Here is a 14,179-nt window from a genome sequence, read left to right as displayed (position 1 = left end):
CACACGTGGTGGTCGGCAGCTAAATAGTATACATCGTCCAAAATATTGTAATAACACCCCGCGATTGTGCAGCAGGGAACAAAAGCACCGGCAATTTAACAAGATTTATTTCAGTGAGGGTTCGGCGATAGACAAAAACTACACAGTAGGTACATTCTTCTCTCGGTATGTACTCAACAGCAGAAAGCTCACCCTATATAGATACGCGGATAACCCGTTGGCGGTCCTAAGCATGACTTATGACGTTCTCTATTACCGGTAAATATACGAACAAATATTTATTCTCCAAAGACTTAACCGTCCTGTTTATTCATGTCGGTTATTACTATAATGCGAACAAATAACAATAATACATATACCCGCCCAGCACGTAACCGGTTATATGTATATTGCATACTAATGACACTGCGAATTAACGCACTAATTAAAAAACATTAAGCCAGGCGAAAAAATAATTTTCCACGGAGCTGCTTACGGCTGTATGTTACACGCAGATGTTTGGGGTTATAAACATGAACCCAAAGCTAGCACAGCAGTAAACACCATCCCTCCACTTCTTTAAGTTAGTATTTTCCCACAACTGATATACTCTTAAATTAACCTAGAAATAAGATTTCATGATGGAAATCTATTTAAATATGTCTTATCAAAATAAATTGCTTTTATTTTGACATGCTTTATAATGAATAACTCTGTGCGGGCAAAATAAACATAGTTAAAACTCAAAAAAATTAGTACCTGCCTAGAATTTATTACCAGAGTGGTATCGTTAAGAGGACATAATACATCCAATCTTTTAGCGTTAAACATATCTACACAGAATGCGTTTTACTCACTCCGTGATGATTTTCGAACGAAAAAACATATAATGAAAACGAAAGATGACAAGATTTTGGAGACAGTCATATCCTTTTTTTGATAAACCTAATATTTAACATTTAAAGTAAAAATGCTTTTATTTTTCGATTTTATAGTAGGTGATTTTGCTCTAAAACCAATACGAATCAAGTAAAACGCATCCTGCGTAGCTTTGTTTAGACGAACAAATGGTTTTTAAATCGCTTTGAAGGATGCTGTGATAGTTAAAAAAGTAAATTAACTACCATAAAAATAATTCTGATTTTTGAATTCATGTAGTTAAAAACACATGAATAATAATAATTTTCTTATTACCTTTCACGGATCACTGTAAACCCACAAGTAAGGCTTATCAAAACCATAGCTTTTAGTAGATCAAGTACCAAAAACAGGAATAACCAGCATAAAAAGAACCAAGCACACTAAAAAAAGTTGAAAAATAGAATCATAACATTCCTAATATCAAAAAGTTTGAGTTAATTTGTGTATATAAAGCACCAATTAGGACGGTAATCTAATCTGTTAAGTTTAGCATCAGGTTCAACTTCTCGGAGTGTGCTTAGTGCTCATAATGTGTATGTCGTACAAAACTTATGTCGTTTTAAAAATTACCAATTTATTTGGGGTACATAAAAAATTCAATAGAATTTGTAAATTAAAAATTAACACGCAACTTTTTTTTATTCTTTGTCCTAGGGTAATTCTAATATAATTTTAATTTAAACTGAAATTTTAAGTTGAATTCTTTATTTAACTATATTTTTGAATATATTTAAGTACCCATTTTTATTAAATAGCCGGTGGCGCCCAAATATCGTTTATAGACAACTGCCATTATAATGTAAAACGAATAAATTATTTAAAATTGACAACAGTTTTTTATAATTTAAAGTTATTTCTTTAAATAATAATTTTATTAATTATTAATCAAAGTTGTCGATCGCTATTTGCTACTTATTAGTTATAACTATAAATTAACACCACGAGTCAACTTTTGTTTTTAATCTGTATTTAAATATCATTATAAAGCTGCATATGCAAACACATTAAATAAAAAATATAATTATTGATTTCATTTTGTTAAAAAAAAAAATAAAGATTTACAATTTTCATTCTTTTGGTAGAAAGTTTACAATAATTATGTAAAAAATATTCGTATAATATTTATCTAAATTAAGCAAGACTGGAATAGTGTGAAAGAAACAATATATAGAAATGATTGAGAAAAGTTATTTTAAGATTTTCATTACAAACACAGTAAAATAAAGAAATTAATGCATGGAATTGTCATAAAATTAATGGAATGTTCAGGTCGATATATCATACGATAATGTAATATAAATCATGATTAATAATTAGTAAAGTATATTTTTAAACCCAATTTCACACAGCAAACATTGTTTTACTTTTAAGTACAACCATCCAAAAAGAAATATTATGTAGCGATTAAAACTATTATTTTAAAGATTAAAAAATTGTAAATAAATAGGTATTATTGATTGTATATTTACACAGTGTAACATAGTGAAATATTATGTCAATAATAGAAAATATTAAGTATACATTATAAGAACACATAACTTAAATTTTACAGCAAAAATATTATTATACTTTTAAGTACAAGATTACGATCTATAAGAAAGAAAAATTATTAATTTAACACATAAATTGCACATTATTTCAAAATCACTAAAAAAAAACAAAGCTACCAAAAAACATTTAAGTACAAAAACGTAGAAAAATAGTGATAAGTACATATTGCTAATAATGAATATAAATTAAATAGGCTATTAATAAAACAATAATAGTAATATATTAAATGCATTTGTAAAGTATATCAATTTTAGTAAAAATTTCAATTATAATTATTTTTGGATGATTAGAAGCGTCTTCTTTATATTATACAAACGGCACAGTTTAAAAAAAATTGGTATTAGAGATCATATAATTAGTAAAATTTGGAATGTATGGTAACTAGAATAATAATAAATAGGTATATAAAAACGGCCGGACTGAACAAAGGTGATATGTGCTGTTTAAATGGACTTTTTAGTTGAACATTTTATTTTTTTTTTAAATCATAATATAAATAATATTATAACATATTATTTAAAAGATAAATGATTCTATTACTGTCCATAATTATAAATGCACATAACACAAAAAAAATTAATATAATTGCATTTTTTATACCCAACACCTTTATTATTTTTTTTTTTAACTTTACCATCTTCCCAGAACTTAAGAGTTTGTGCCAAATAATGAAACATTAAATTAAAAAAAAATAAAAATAACAGCATAATTAAAATGTTGGTTAGCTTTAAAGGAATGTCCAAATCAAGACCCTTTGGAGAATGGTGCAAGTTTTCATGTAAATTGAAAATAATAATGAATGGTTGTCATTGCAGCAGTTCAGTGACTAGTAATTCGTACTATAAATAACTTAAATCATTAAAAGTATACAGTTAAATAAAACTATTTTTTTTTAAAAGAATAAACAATACATATATTGTATATGTGTATAAAAACACACATTATAATGCGAATTACTGATAAAACAAGTAGTTAAATTGTGATATATAATATTATTAAATAAAATAATGTGTCAAACGTGAACAGCACAACTCCAAGCACCGAAGTTACAATAATAGTACCTACTGTCACATAACTAATAAAATAATATAGAAAAAATAAAATAAATAGTACCATGATTTTTGAACAACATCAAAAGCTCTTTTAAACATATAATCTCTGCTGATCATGATTTCTACATGAAAATCATTATATTACTCATGAAATTAAAAAAAACCTCACAAAAAAAAAAAAAAAACGCAACACCAAATAGTAGAAAGTGATTGTGAATACTAAAACATTATCAAGTGAAATTATTTTTTTTAAAGATTTTAATAAAATTATATAGGTAAAGTTTGATCGATTTTGCGTGGAACTATAATATCATCATCATACTACTACAAAACGTTGAGCACACGTGTCACATCAAAACACCTAAAGTGGAGACCATCACCTTTTTTTTTTTTTGCCTTTTTACATTACATAATATATACTGTATAGTATAGTATATGTAGTATAGTAATATGTATAGTATGTATAGTATAGTATAATAATAAACATATACTTAAAAATATTTGTACCAAAATTTAACTCTCCCGCATCCACAAGTGTAGTGTACGTTTCTAGACTTCAAATAATATATACTATGTAAATATTAACAATCCTGACGGATAACGTAGGTATTATTAAAACATCTTTGATCTTATAAAACGCCTCACTATAAATTCTTTACCCAAATCATAGTAGTTAATCTTGAAAGCCGCTATTTCCGGTCTTTTCCTGATGGTAACTAAGAAGTCAATGTCGCTCTCCAACACCACGACTACAATCATGAACACTAAAAACAACGTCAGCACGATTGGCAGTATGGTTGAACATATGAATGACATTGTCGGCGATCGGCTCCTTCTGACTGATTTGTTATCCACACGTTTTTGACCAGATATCTGATGGTTAGGCACTGTTTGAGATAATGATGGGGAGCAGTAGTCGGTTACCGTGGCCGGGTCTTCTGAAATAAAAAAAAAATACACAAAATCAAAATATGAGTTACCAGCATAAATATAATATGATTAATGACACAATATTCCTGTGAAACAAACAACCAAATGTTTTTTTTCTTATGTTATTAAAGAAATATGATTAAACCCAAAGCTGTGAGATATGTTGTACAATTTATAACAAAACGGATTAAATTGTGAAATCTAACAGTTAACGATTAATGATTATGGTTAGTTGATTAATTAATGTGATTTCTTTTGTAACCCAAAATGTTTAATCAAGTTAGTGGTCTGCACACATCTATGATTTCATTTAAACATTTTATACTATATAAACATATTTTAACTATACATAGAAGTATAATGTTTTTTTAAGTTTATAAATTTGCTTTTAAGATGATCAACTACCCTCGCCATAAGGTTTATTAAAACCAAAATAGTAGAAATTTTATTTATATTTGTGCAAGTATGGCAGTTCAGCACTCCAAGAAAATATTTAAGAGGTGCAACTGCCACATAGGCAAGTTTAAAATGTTTAGTCCCAATATTGAGTGCTTTAATAACTTCTTTGAAATGCATATCATGCCTTCGAGTGAGCTTTAGCTTTGATACTAGATAATATTACATATTATTAAAACTATAATAAGTGGCGGAGTAAACCAGTAAAGCAACTCTTCTGATATGGGCTGATAAGTTCGAACTACGACTATACGAGAAACAGTGTTGAAAATAATGATAAAAAGTAAGTTTATTTTTTAATAATTGTGATTATATTCAGTAATTTATCGTTTCATTAAATTCATTAAAATCAAACAAAGCCAAACTAACAACTCTGTTAGGATACCAAATGGTGTCTTATATACTTTTCGTTCAAGGTAGTCATGTTGTTCTTCATGAACACCCTTTCCCTCCCCTTAAGCTATAGATACATCAAATCAGCGATCAAAGTGTTAAAAATCATAAGTGACTAATTAAAAAGAGCTCGACGTTTCATATATTTCTATACAAAAAGGAGCTCATTTCTAACTTTATTTTGTCTCAACATCATTGATTCATCATATTTGCATAAACATTTTTAATTTAAAATTGGCAAGTCACTAATACACATATTTTAATAAGTGATAACATACAAATTATAACCAATATTGCATGATAATAACCATAAAAATGTATAATAACTCTGACCGCATAGTTAAAAATGTCATAAGTAGTTTACAATAATAAAAAGAAAGAAATTATAAAAATGAAGTTTCTACTTTATTTTTATATTCTTTTCTTTATTACATCAACCTTTTTTTTTTTTTTTTAATAATTAGCATTTAGTACTCTATAGGTTATTGTTTAAATTTTATCCTATGACGTGCACATAAAGAATTACCTGTAGGAATATATATTTTATATTGTATTTTAAAACAGCGCTATGCGTTTTATTATGTATAATTTATGTAAGATACAAACAAGCTATTGTATTTTGTATGTATTATGTAGAAAAATTAGAGAATGACTTTTTTGTGTGAGAAAATTGGTATGTATTTATTCATACATGGTCAAAATCAAGAAAAAAAATGCAGACATGCAACACTGAACACCAAATCACACACATAAAAAGCACAATAGCTAATAGAAGGGTTGGCTGGAGCAACGTTGCATGTATATTTTTTTTAATTTTGCAAGAGAACTTTAATTTAGTTTGTTTTGCTCCATAAACTGATAAAGGATTTAAGGCTGTTAAATTACATACTGCAACATCTATCGGTATCTTTGAAAAATAACTCTCACGTATTCAAATCCAGTTTGTCTCAAAGAACTTTATTAAACCAAAGAAAACCTTTCTCAAAAAAGTCACAAGCAACATTGCTCCATCCGCCCCTTTAATTAGCATATTTAATTAAAATACCAAGCGTTTTAAGCTTAAATAAAATTAATATTTATAAATAACAAAATCACTCATGTTAAACTCAAATAAAATCTCATAAAGACAACAGTATATTTGAATCGGTCATTTGAAAAACGCCTTAAGTCACAAAATCTAAATTTTACAGAATAAGGAAAAACTTCTTCCGCTAACAGAAAGCGTTGTGAAAATGCATATTCTTTTTAGTACCCTAAATCAAAGTAGTCTACATGATCGATAATGTTTATTTTATTTCATTAGTAAAAATTTAAATTACAACTGGCTAGGATGTTTCGTTAAGGAATTTCATTATTTTCAGATTTACAATAAGACATAAAGTTGTTTTTCTTGTGAACGGCAAATCCAAATCCATATTTAATATGGGAAAAATTCTGTGATAAGACACTCCATGTGTGTTTACACTTGTAGAATCAAAAACAATGATTTAGGCTAAAATGGTGACTTGTGGGATATCTCAAATAGCTGATTCATTTACAACTGCATTATTTGTTTTTTTCTTAATTAAGCAATTTGACAAATGTTCAGGGAAATATTCCAACCCTTCTGGGAAACCGGTTAATAATGATTGCTTGATTTTTGTCCATAAATAACTATTAGAACCAAACTCAAAATAAAAGATGTACCTAACTTAAAACCTGTAAACCCCATAACCTTTTGTTTTATTTCAAACCAATAACAAATATTTTATTTTAGTAATCTTTAATAATATATATTTTTTAAAGTAATATTATCCTAATAGAGCAGACTAACAATTTAAAAATATGAAAAAATATATAATACTATTTTAGGTATTATAATATTTAAATTTTGAAGCTTTATATGTTGTAGGTAATTGATATTATGATTGACATTTTCTTATTTTTCAAAAACCAGATAGTAAAGGTTATACAATTTCTGTACCTCAAAACCAGATGAATGTAAGTCACATTGTTTAAACTTTTCAGAGTGCCTAAAAACAAATTATCTAATATATTACACTCTTAACACCCTTGTAAATTATAAAAGGAGAATTTTTACCAACTTCCGATCGTATTGGCTTGATTTAATATCAGATTCTACATGCAAAACTGTAACAACCTAAAACTTTTCATTTTTGGACTTATAATTTTATATTAACTGAAAGAAGTTAAACTAATGTTTTTATTACAATAATTCACAAATTTTTGCCTAAGAAATTAACTTAAAATTATTTTACTTTTTGTACTAAATTTAATAAAAAAATTTAATACGGAATAATTTATACGCATATTTCGGCAACAATGTGACCATCATCAACGCTAACGACAGACTATTGTCGCTAGTCTGTTGTTAGCGCTGATGATCGTAACATTTCTGCTGAAATACTCATATACACTATGATACTAAGTGTATTATTTGTTGTGGTTAAGGTTTTTTTTTTTTAATATTTCGTTATATAATTTCTTTACTATATAAACCACAAGTGTTGATTAAGGGTTTTTCTAGAAACTAATATAGTACGTTAATTAACAAAATGTACGCATCTAAGCTAAATGTTACATTGCCTATTTATTGGTCAATACAAATTATTAAACTATATTATACTGCACAATACGTGTTTGATTAAATAAAATATTATGATCGAGCAAATGTGTTAATGAAATGTATAGGTAGATTTTTAGTTAAAATAATTTTTGGGTAATGTATTTATTTTGTCAATATTCACCAGCACATTATATAAGCTATGAAGTTAAATAAAATCGCATATTACATAAAACAGGAGAACAATGCTCAATACCAAAACATTATGTACTAAGCAATCATTGTGTTGTATGAGTCATCCAGGTTATAATGAATAAAAATATGATGGTGGATAGCAACCAAATACGTTCAATATACTCAACGCCAAGCACTTACCACTCTGTAAATGATTGTTCATTGTATCTTCATTAATGGCGTCTTGTTCAACTAAGAAATTATAATAATTTTCACTTTTTAATTCTAAATTCTTATAAAATAACATTTTCATTTAATAACTGTTATACTGTATTACAACATTAAAAAGCTGAAACCATTTTATTAGAACAGCAAACAAACCCTAGCATAAAAATTGAAGTCAAAAACTTACTTTTAGGTGTATTGGTTTCCTGGTCTTCTATCAATGTTTCCAAAACAGAATGGGAATTATCTAGAGAAAATGTATCTTTTGATGTATTGTATTCTTCATTAGAATTTGACAAAGAGCGAGGAAGACTATTAAATCCGGCTGAGAAAAAGGTTTTTATTTATATTATAACTAATAGATAAATTATAAATAAATATATAACAGATTCAAATTGTATATCTTTGAAACTGGGATGTGGAGCTGAGAAATTTTTTTTTATATAAAAAAATGTATATTTTTTCAACTCAAAATTTAGGCCAATAAAATGTAATATACAATGAGTTGAATGACTAAATTGAGTGGGATACTCTTTAGAAACAATACTACTGACAAATAATAACAAATTAATTATAGAACCCTTTCTCCTAAAAGAGTTGGAATCTTTTTTTTTTGTTTCATTTTTTAGGCTAGTTTCTGGACTAAGGTCTGACAATTAGTTTGAAGGTAGATCTAATGTGGCTAATATTAGACACAAATTATTTTTAAATTTGTTATTGAACTTTTTTTTGTGAAGGAAACTTGATAATGAAAACTATTAACACAATACATGTACAATAATTGTTATTATTAGATTTAGTATTGTCACCTGTTGGATATTTACTTATTGTGATTTTTGTTGATTTTTAAAAAAAATGTATTTGTACAAAATACTTTTTAAATTATTTCCAACCTAAAAGTTAAATAAAATACAAGTATTATTATTAAAAAATAAAAAATAAAAAATCTGTAATGACACTTTTTTTTTGAGGAAATCAAGTAACACAATTTTATTATGAATTGTGTATTATATTTTATTATGTATTGTATAATTTTATTGTTCAATAAATTATTTATATTTATATGGAATATAGTTTTCCACCAAACCTATTCCACCAATGATTTTATCACTTTCAGTTATAATAATACCTAAAGACCAGTGCCCTCTCTAACTCCACCATACTCACTACCTATATTGGCTCTTTTCAAAATTACTGTTAATAATATAAACAAGTACAAGGGAAGGATTCCTAAGTTTAAATAATTATTAGTAGCATTAAATATTGCATTTGATTACCTATAATAGTAGATGGTGTTGCGGGTTCGCTTGATGATTTCCGCCGTAGACTAGCAACTCGTGTTACAGACGGAGATTCACGTGTAATTGACATGTCTTCTAATATTTCACGTTCAACACGACCGCTATATCTGAATTTAGTGCCCCACGAAAAGAATCCTCCGCCAGATACTACATGAGGTACATCTGAACTTGAAGAAAATCTAAAACATGTAATACAACTTTTAATGCATTGTTATAGCCCAAAAACCTGTTACTAAATAAGTACAAATCTTAATCCCTGTCCCGACTTGAGTAACATAATTGTTACCTTTTTACTATTAAAATGGCAGTAAATTTAGAAGTTCACACAAACACCTTGTCAGCAATAATGTTACCAAAAATGACTTAAATTGTGTAACTAATTTAACTCGGTTAACAAAAAAGATAATGAACTTTGGTGGTCATTTTGATAAGTCGTTTTCACATGTACAGTAAAAAAGCAACATACTTATTCTAATTTTGAAAAATTTAATTTGTTCTATTTTTTTAATTAACATAATTAATACTTCGAAATTGATTATAATTACTTACGTAAAGAAAAGCATCTGTTCAATAGCACATTTCCATACATGACGACACGAAGAGCCTTTAGGACATTTAAACCCGACAGTTTGCTTTTTCTAAAACAAATAAATACATTGTTAATAACAATATTTTTAATTTTACACGATTAAAATGTAATTTAAATAAATTATATAATCTAAATATTTTACGTATTAAATACGTTTTAGATAAAGGCTACTTTTATTATTATATTATAATGAATAATAATAAGACTTCAATTAAAACTATAACTTAACATAAAACAAAAGTTATTGGAAGTATTATTCTACTGCCGATTGACAATAATAAGGTTACCATCACCTATATTTATTTTTTAGTTATATTTAAAAAAAAAAGTGAACATATTTACCAAATTTTATGATGTGAAATTTACAAAACTATTTTACATTAATATTTATGTACAAGAGTGAAGTATGTAAAATCATTAAACAAATTCTACCTTGAGTGATAACATTGATTGTAGCATTGAAGTAAATGTGCATAAATGTATATTTTCAGTTTAATAATTCACAAGTAGGTAGTTAATTTATTATTTAGTAATATATACAATTTTTTTTTTTTTAATCAATATACATAACAAAATTAAATACATTTTGTCATACACAAAGCAAATAAAACTATCAAATATTAAGTACTAAAATTATTAAATTATCTATACAAAATATTTGCTTAAGTATCATAAAAAATATAGTCTACATTAGAATATATACATAAAAATATATATTATTAACTACCTTTATTCTCTGATCCTAAGAAGCATGTAAACAAAATAAATTATTACAATAAAAAAAAAAAATAACAAATTTGTGCTACTATTTACAAATATTAAAGTACTGTTTGTTATAACTAATCAACTATAATTAATAATTACCTCATTAAGGATTACATGTATGATAAACATTTTACCCTCGTAGTTGATCTTTTGCACTTGTGACCAACTAAAATGATTTATTTTCTTACTACCTTGAAACGTAAGAATGCCAGTATGATTAATGCCCAAGTACAGTTGATTTCCTCTTTGGTCCTACACATAGTTTTTGTTATTAAAATATTAAAGTTTTGGTCGGCAAAAATAAAAATTACTTTGACAGCGTGTGGATCTACTCCATAAGTATCTAAAACGCATGCTTTTTTCAAAAACATGGTCTCTACTTCAGCCACAGTTTTCCCATTCAGTTCATTTTTGTGAATTTCCATCATTTTTTCTTCCAACTGCTGAGTTTGTTTTAATAATATCTTTAACTCAGTCACATAGTTATCTATGTGCTCATCTGGATTAAAGTCCCCCAGCTCAGCTACAAAAATTCAAGTAAATTACATTAAAAATACATTAATGTTTAAATTAATAACAAGAGTTGTGCTTTATTTGATTGCTAGGTCAAAATCAAACCTTATAATCACTCAACCTTGATACAGCTGTAACATGTTTTCTATAAATAACATATATGCATAACCAGATTACCTGTTATTTATTAGGTTTTGAATAAAATTATTTGTAACTTATTCAACATAATAAATATAAATTTTATAAAAAAAATTGCTCGAAAAATTATTTACTATTTATTATTAAATTAAAATTGTTCCCAACAATAAATTTAGTAATACCTTGTAATATATATGCTCCTAATAATGCAGCTTCAGCAGTATTGCAATAAAGACGACCATGCAATAAATCTCTTTTTAATTGAAGATAAATTTGGTAGCGGGTTATATCTTCTTTTAGTCGGAACGGATTGGGAGGATAAAACTTCACACGAAAACTAAACAAAATATTATCTGCTTCTACATCTAAAACAATATCAAAAAGAATGTATTGATAAAATTAAATAAATTCTTATATAAATCAATGTTATGTCAGTAAAAATAACTGCATACCTCGCATTTGTTTTATGATTGATTTAGATGGTTCAAGCCAATGCTATAAACAAAAAAAATACATTTTAGTTATCTTAGCCAATAAATATTATAAGTAATTTTTTATTATATACCCTTTGGCGTTTGTTGTCGACATAGCGTAAACCAAAATAATCTTTCTCTATCAGATCTAATTCTTCACAAACTCGTGTAATCAATGTGCTGCCTTTTTCATGACACTGCAAAACAAATTAAGATAATGTAATTTATTATGACCAGAAATTTCATTCTAAAATCATTTATTGTTTAAGGAAATAACACATTTGTACCTCAACATAAATATATAAATATTATAATAATATGTGTGTTAGTATACAATAATTAACATCAGCATTTATGTGGTCAGCATTTATGTTATGTTTACTTCGAGTCCAAATGTCAAACATTATCTTAAAATTTAAAAAAAGAATGAATGAACTAATTAATAACTATTATAAGCTTGATTAAATGATTTCAAGTATAAAAATAAATATGTAGCAATTCCTATTATTTTTCTTTTATAGCCATTTACTTAATCTGCATATTTTTCTCCATTTTTATTAATTTCCAAGCTCAAATCGCAAGTTAAATTAGTTGTTTGGTAAAAAACTATTAATTTTTATCTTAAATAATATTTTATTATACTAGTATTGGGACGGAAATTATTCCATGAGCAACAATTTAATTCATTTCTAGAAGATCACATTAAAAGAGGATACCACACAACTGTAATTTTAAGTGTAAGAACTAGCTACCTAACTAATTTTATTAAATAAAAATATTATTTACTTTAAGACAATAATTAATGTACTTTAATTTGTTATGATGTTTACTGATTATAGTAGAACAATTAGCTGGTCCTATAATTAAAATGTTTGTACATTAGTTTTTCCTACTCAAATTAAATATGACAGAAGACAACTATAATAATTTAAAATATGAAAGAAATATATATATTACATAAACTTGAACTAATTGACTAAACATGTACATCATGCATGTGTTATTTTAAAGATATTTAAGAAAATGACAACACATTCCCTCTGTTGGTTAGCCATTAAACACAAATACAGTGTCAACGTGTATAGGTCTAGTTTTTAATTATATTTAATTAAGAAGTGTGTAGCTTCTCTAAATTGTTTTAGATAAATATCCTAACTGTGATCAGTATAAAAGTTATTTCAGGTAAAACAGATTATGTCAACAGGAAAATTTGTCAAAAAAGATAAAACATCTGAAACACCCAAACTAAAATAAAACAATTGGACTAAAATTCCTTCTGCATTTTATCAGTGTTATTGTTAAAATAGTACTGAAGGACTTAACCAGATAAAACTAAACAATATGCCATAAAATAAGTTTTAACAATTTAGTTAATGGTCATACCTGAAATTCCAAATCTAACAATTGGGTGTCTTCCAACAAACGAACAGTGCATTTGATAGATGTGGTTACAGAATTTTTACTGCTGAACTTCATCATGTTATGATTTTCAGTTTTCAAATACTCAAAAGTCAATGTTAACGCACAAAAATTTGCGTTTTTCTTGAAAGTAATGTTATTGACCTCGAAACACGCACGAGATTTCGCCTACTGAAACTACCACTACCGAGACAATTGGCCGAACATTGAAACAACGTTCCAAAAATCCTTCGAATGTACCCTAATGAACAACAAGTACACACGAACAACGAAACAAACCGTATGAAACTATGAAGTATGATACCTAATAACGAGGCACACAGAATCCAATTTGCTTAACGAGATTACACGAAACCCGTCTTATCTCCAATACTCCTACTTCTTGTTTATATTTTGTTTTGACTTTTTTCCACCACTCTTCTACTGTTTACAATGTGATCCATGGAATTGTTCGAGTCGAATACAGTTGATGATTTCGTTTCACGATACGAGAATATTCCATTGAAATTAACAAATGCGTTTTGCGACAAAATAATGTAAATTGCGACGCTACACAATAAAAAAACTAATTTCGGCGTCCATTTTAATTGTTTACCATGTCTTTTGTTCGTGAAAAGTCGAAAATCTGACCGATACAACGTGCTGTTGTGGTCACACTGTTCGCCAGTAAGGTCGTTTGGGGAAGAAGGTGGAGCATAAAGCGGCGGTGATAATTGATAACAAGTCTCCGGGTATTT

At 26.9% G+C, this 14,179-nt stretch overlaps 1 protein-coding gene across 5 annotated transcripts; it reads right to left on the bottom strand.

The window, feature by feature from the left end:
• Positions 1-2,002: 2,002 nt before the first annotated feature.
• Positions 2,003-14,060, bottom strand: LOC126838685 (FERM domain-containing protein 3). Of its 5 annotated transcripts, none has more exons than XM_050573612.1 (12): positions 13,407-14,059; positions 12,116-12,220; positions 12,003-12,045; positions 11,733-11,915; positions 11,211-11,422; positions 10,999-11,151; positions 10,862-10,876; positions 10,095-10,183; positions 9,522-9,724; positions 8,432-8,491; positions 8,221-8,271; positions 2,004-4,441 (listed from the first exon to the last, which is right to left on the bottom strand). In XM_050573612.1, exons 1-12 carry the CDS (start codon positions 13,500-13,502, stop codon positions 4,116-4,118), a joined length of 1,536 nt encoding a protein of 511 aa, XP_050429569.1. In that variant the 5' UTR covers positions 13,503-14,059; the 3' UTR covers positions 2,004-4,115. The 5 variants fall into 5 exon arrangements, with proteins under 5 accessions (XP_050429649.1, XP_050429569.1, XP_050429483.1 ...); XM_050573358.1 differs by having other exon boundaries at positions 2,008-4,441; positions 8,432-8,569; positions 13,407-14,057; XM_050573692.1 differs by lacking the exon at positions 8,221-8,271 and having other exon boundaries at positions 2,003-4,441; positions 13,407-14,060.
• Between the last annotated feature and the right edge of the window lie 119 nt (positions 14,061-14,179).

Source organism: Adelges cooleyi, unplaced genomic scaffold (genome assembly GCF_023614345.1).
Source record: "Adelges cooleyi isolate 19-005CV unplaced genomic scaffold, UGA_ACOO_1.1 ACOO_flye_CR_arks_rails_tigmint_CR_PRNA_1, whole genome shotgun sequence".
NCBI lineage: Eukaryota > Metazoa > Arthropoda > Insecta > Hemiptera > Adelgidae > Adelges > Adelges cooleyi.
The sequence above is the reverse complement of the archived record's forward strand: the minus strand, read 5'-3'. Positions and strand labels throughout refer to the sequence as shown.

What these genes read in the sequence shown, in the direction of transcription:
- LOC126838685 (XM_050573358.1), bottom strand. Translation starts at nt 13,502, where the DNA reads ATGATGAAGTTCAGCAGTAAAAATTCTGTAACCACATCTATCAAATGC. An exon ending in AATCATAAAACAAATGCGAG is followed by an intron (nt 11,916 to 12,002) that starts GTATGCAGTTAT and finishes ATATTGTTTTAG; the next exon opens with ATGTAGAAGCAGATAATATT. An exon ending in AACACCATCTACTATTATAG is followed by an intron (nt 8,570 to 9,521) that starts GTAATCAAATGC and finishes CCTTTTTCTCAG; the next exon opens with CCGGATTTAATAGTCTTCCT.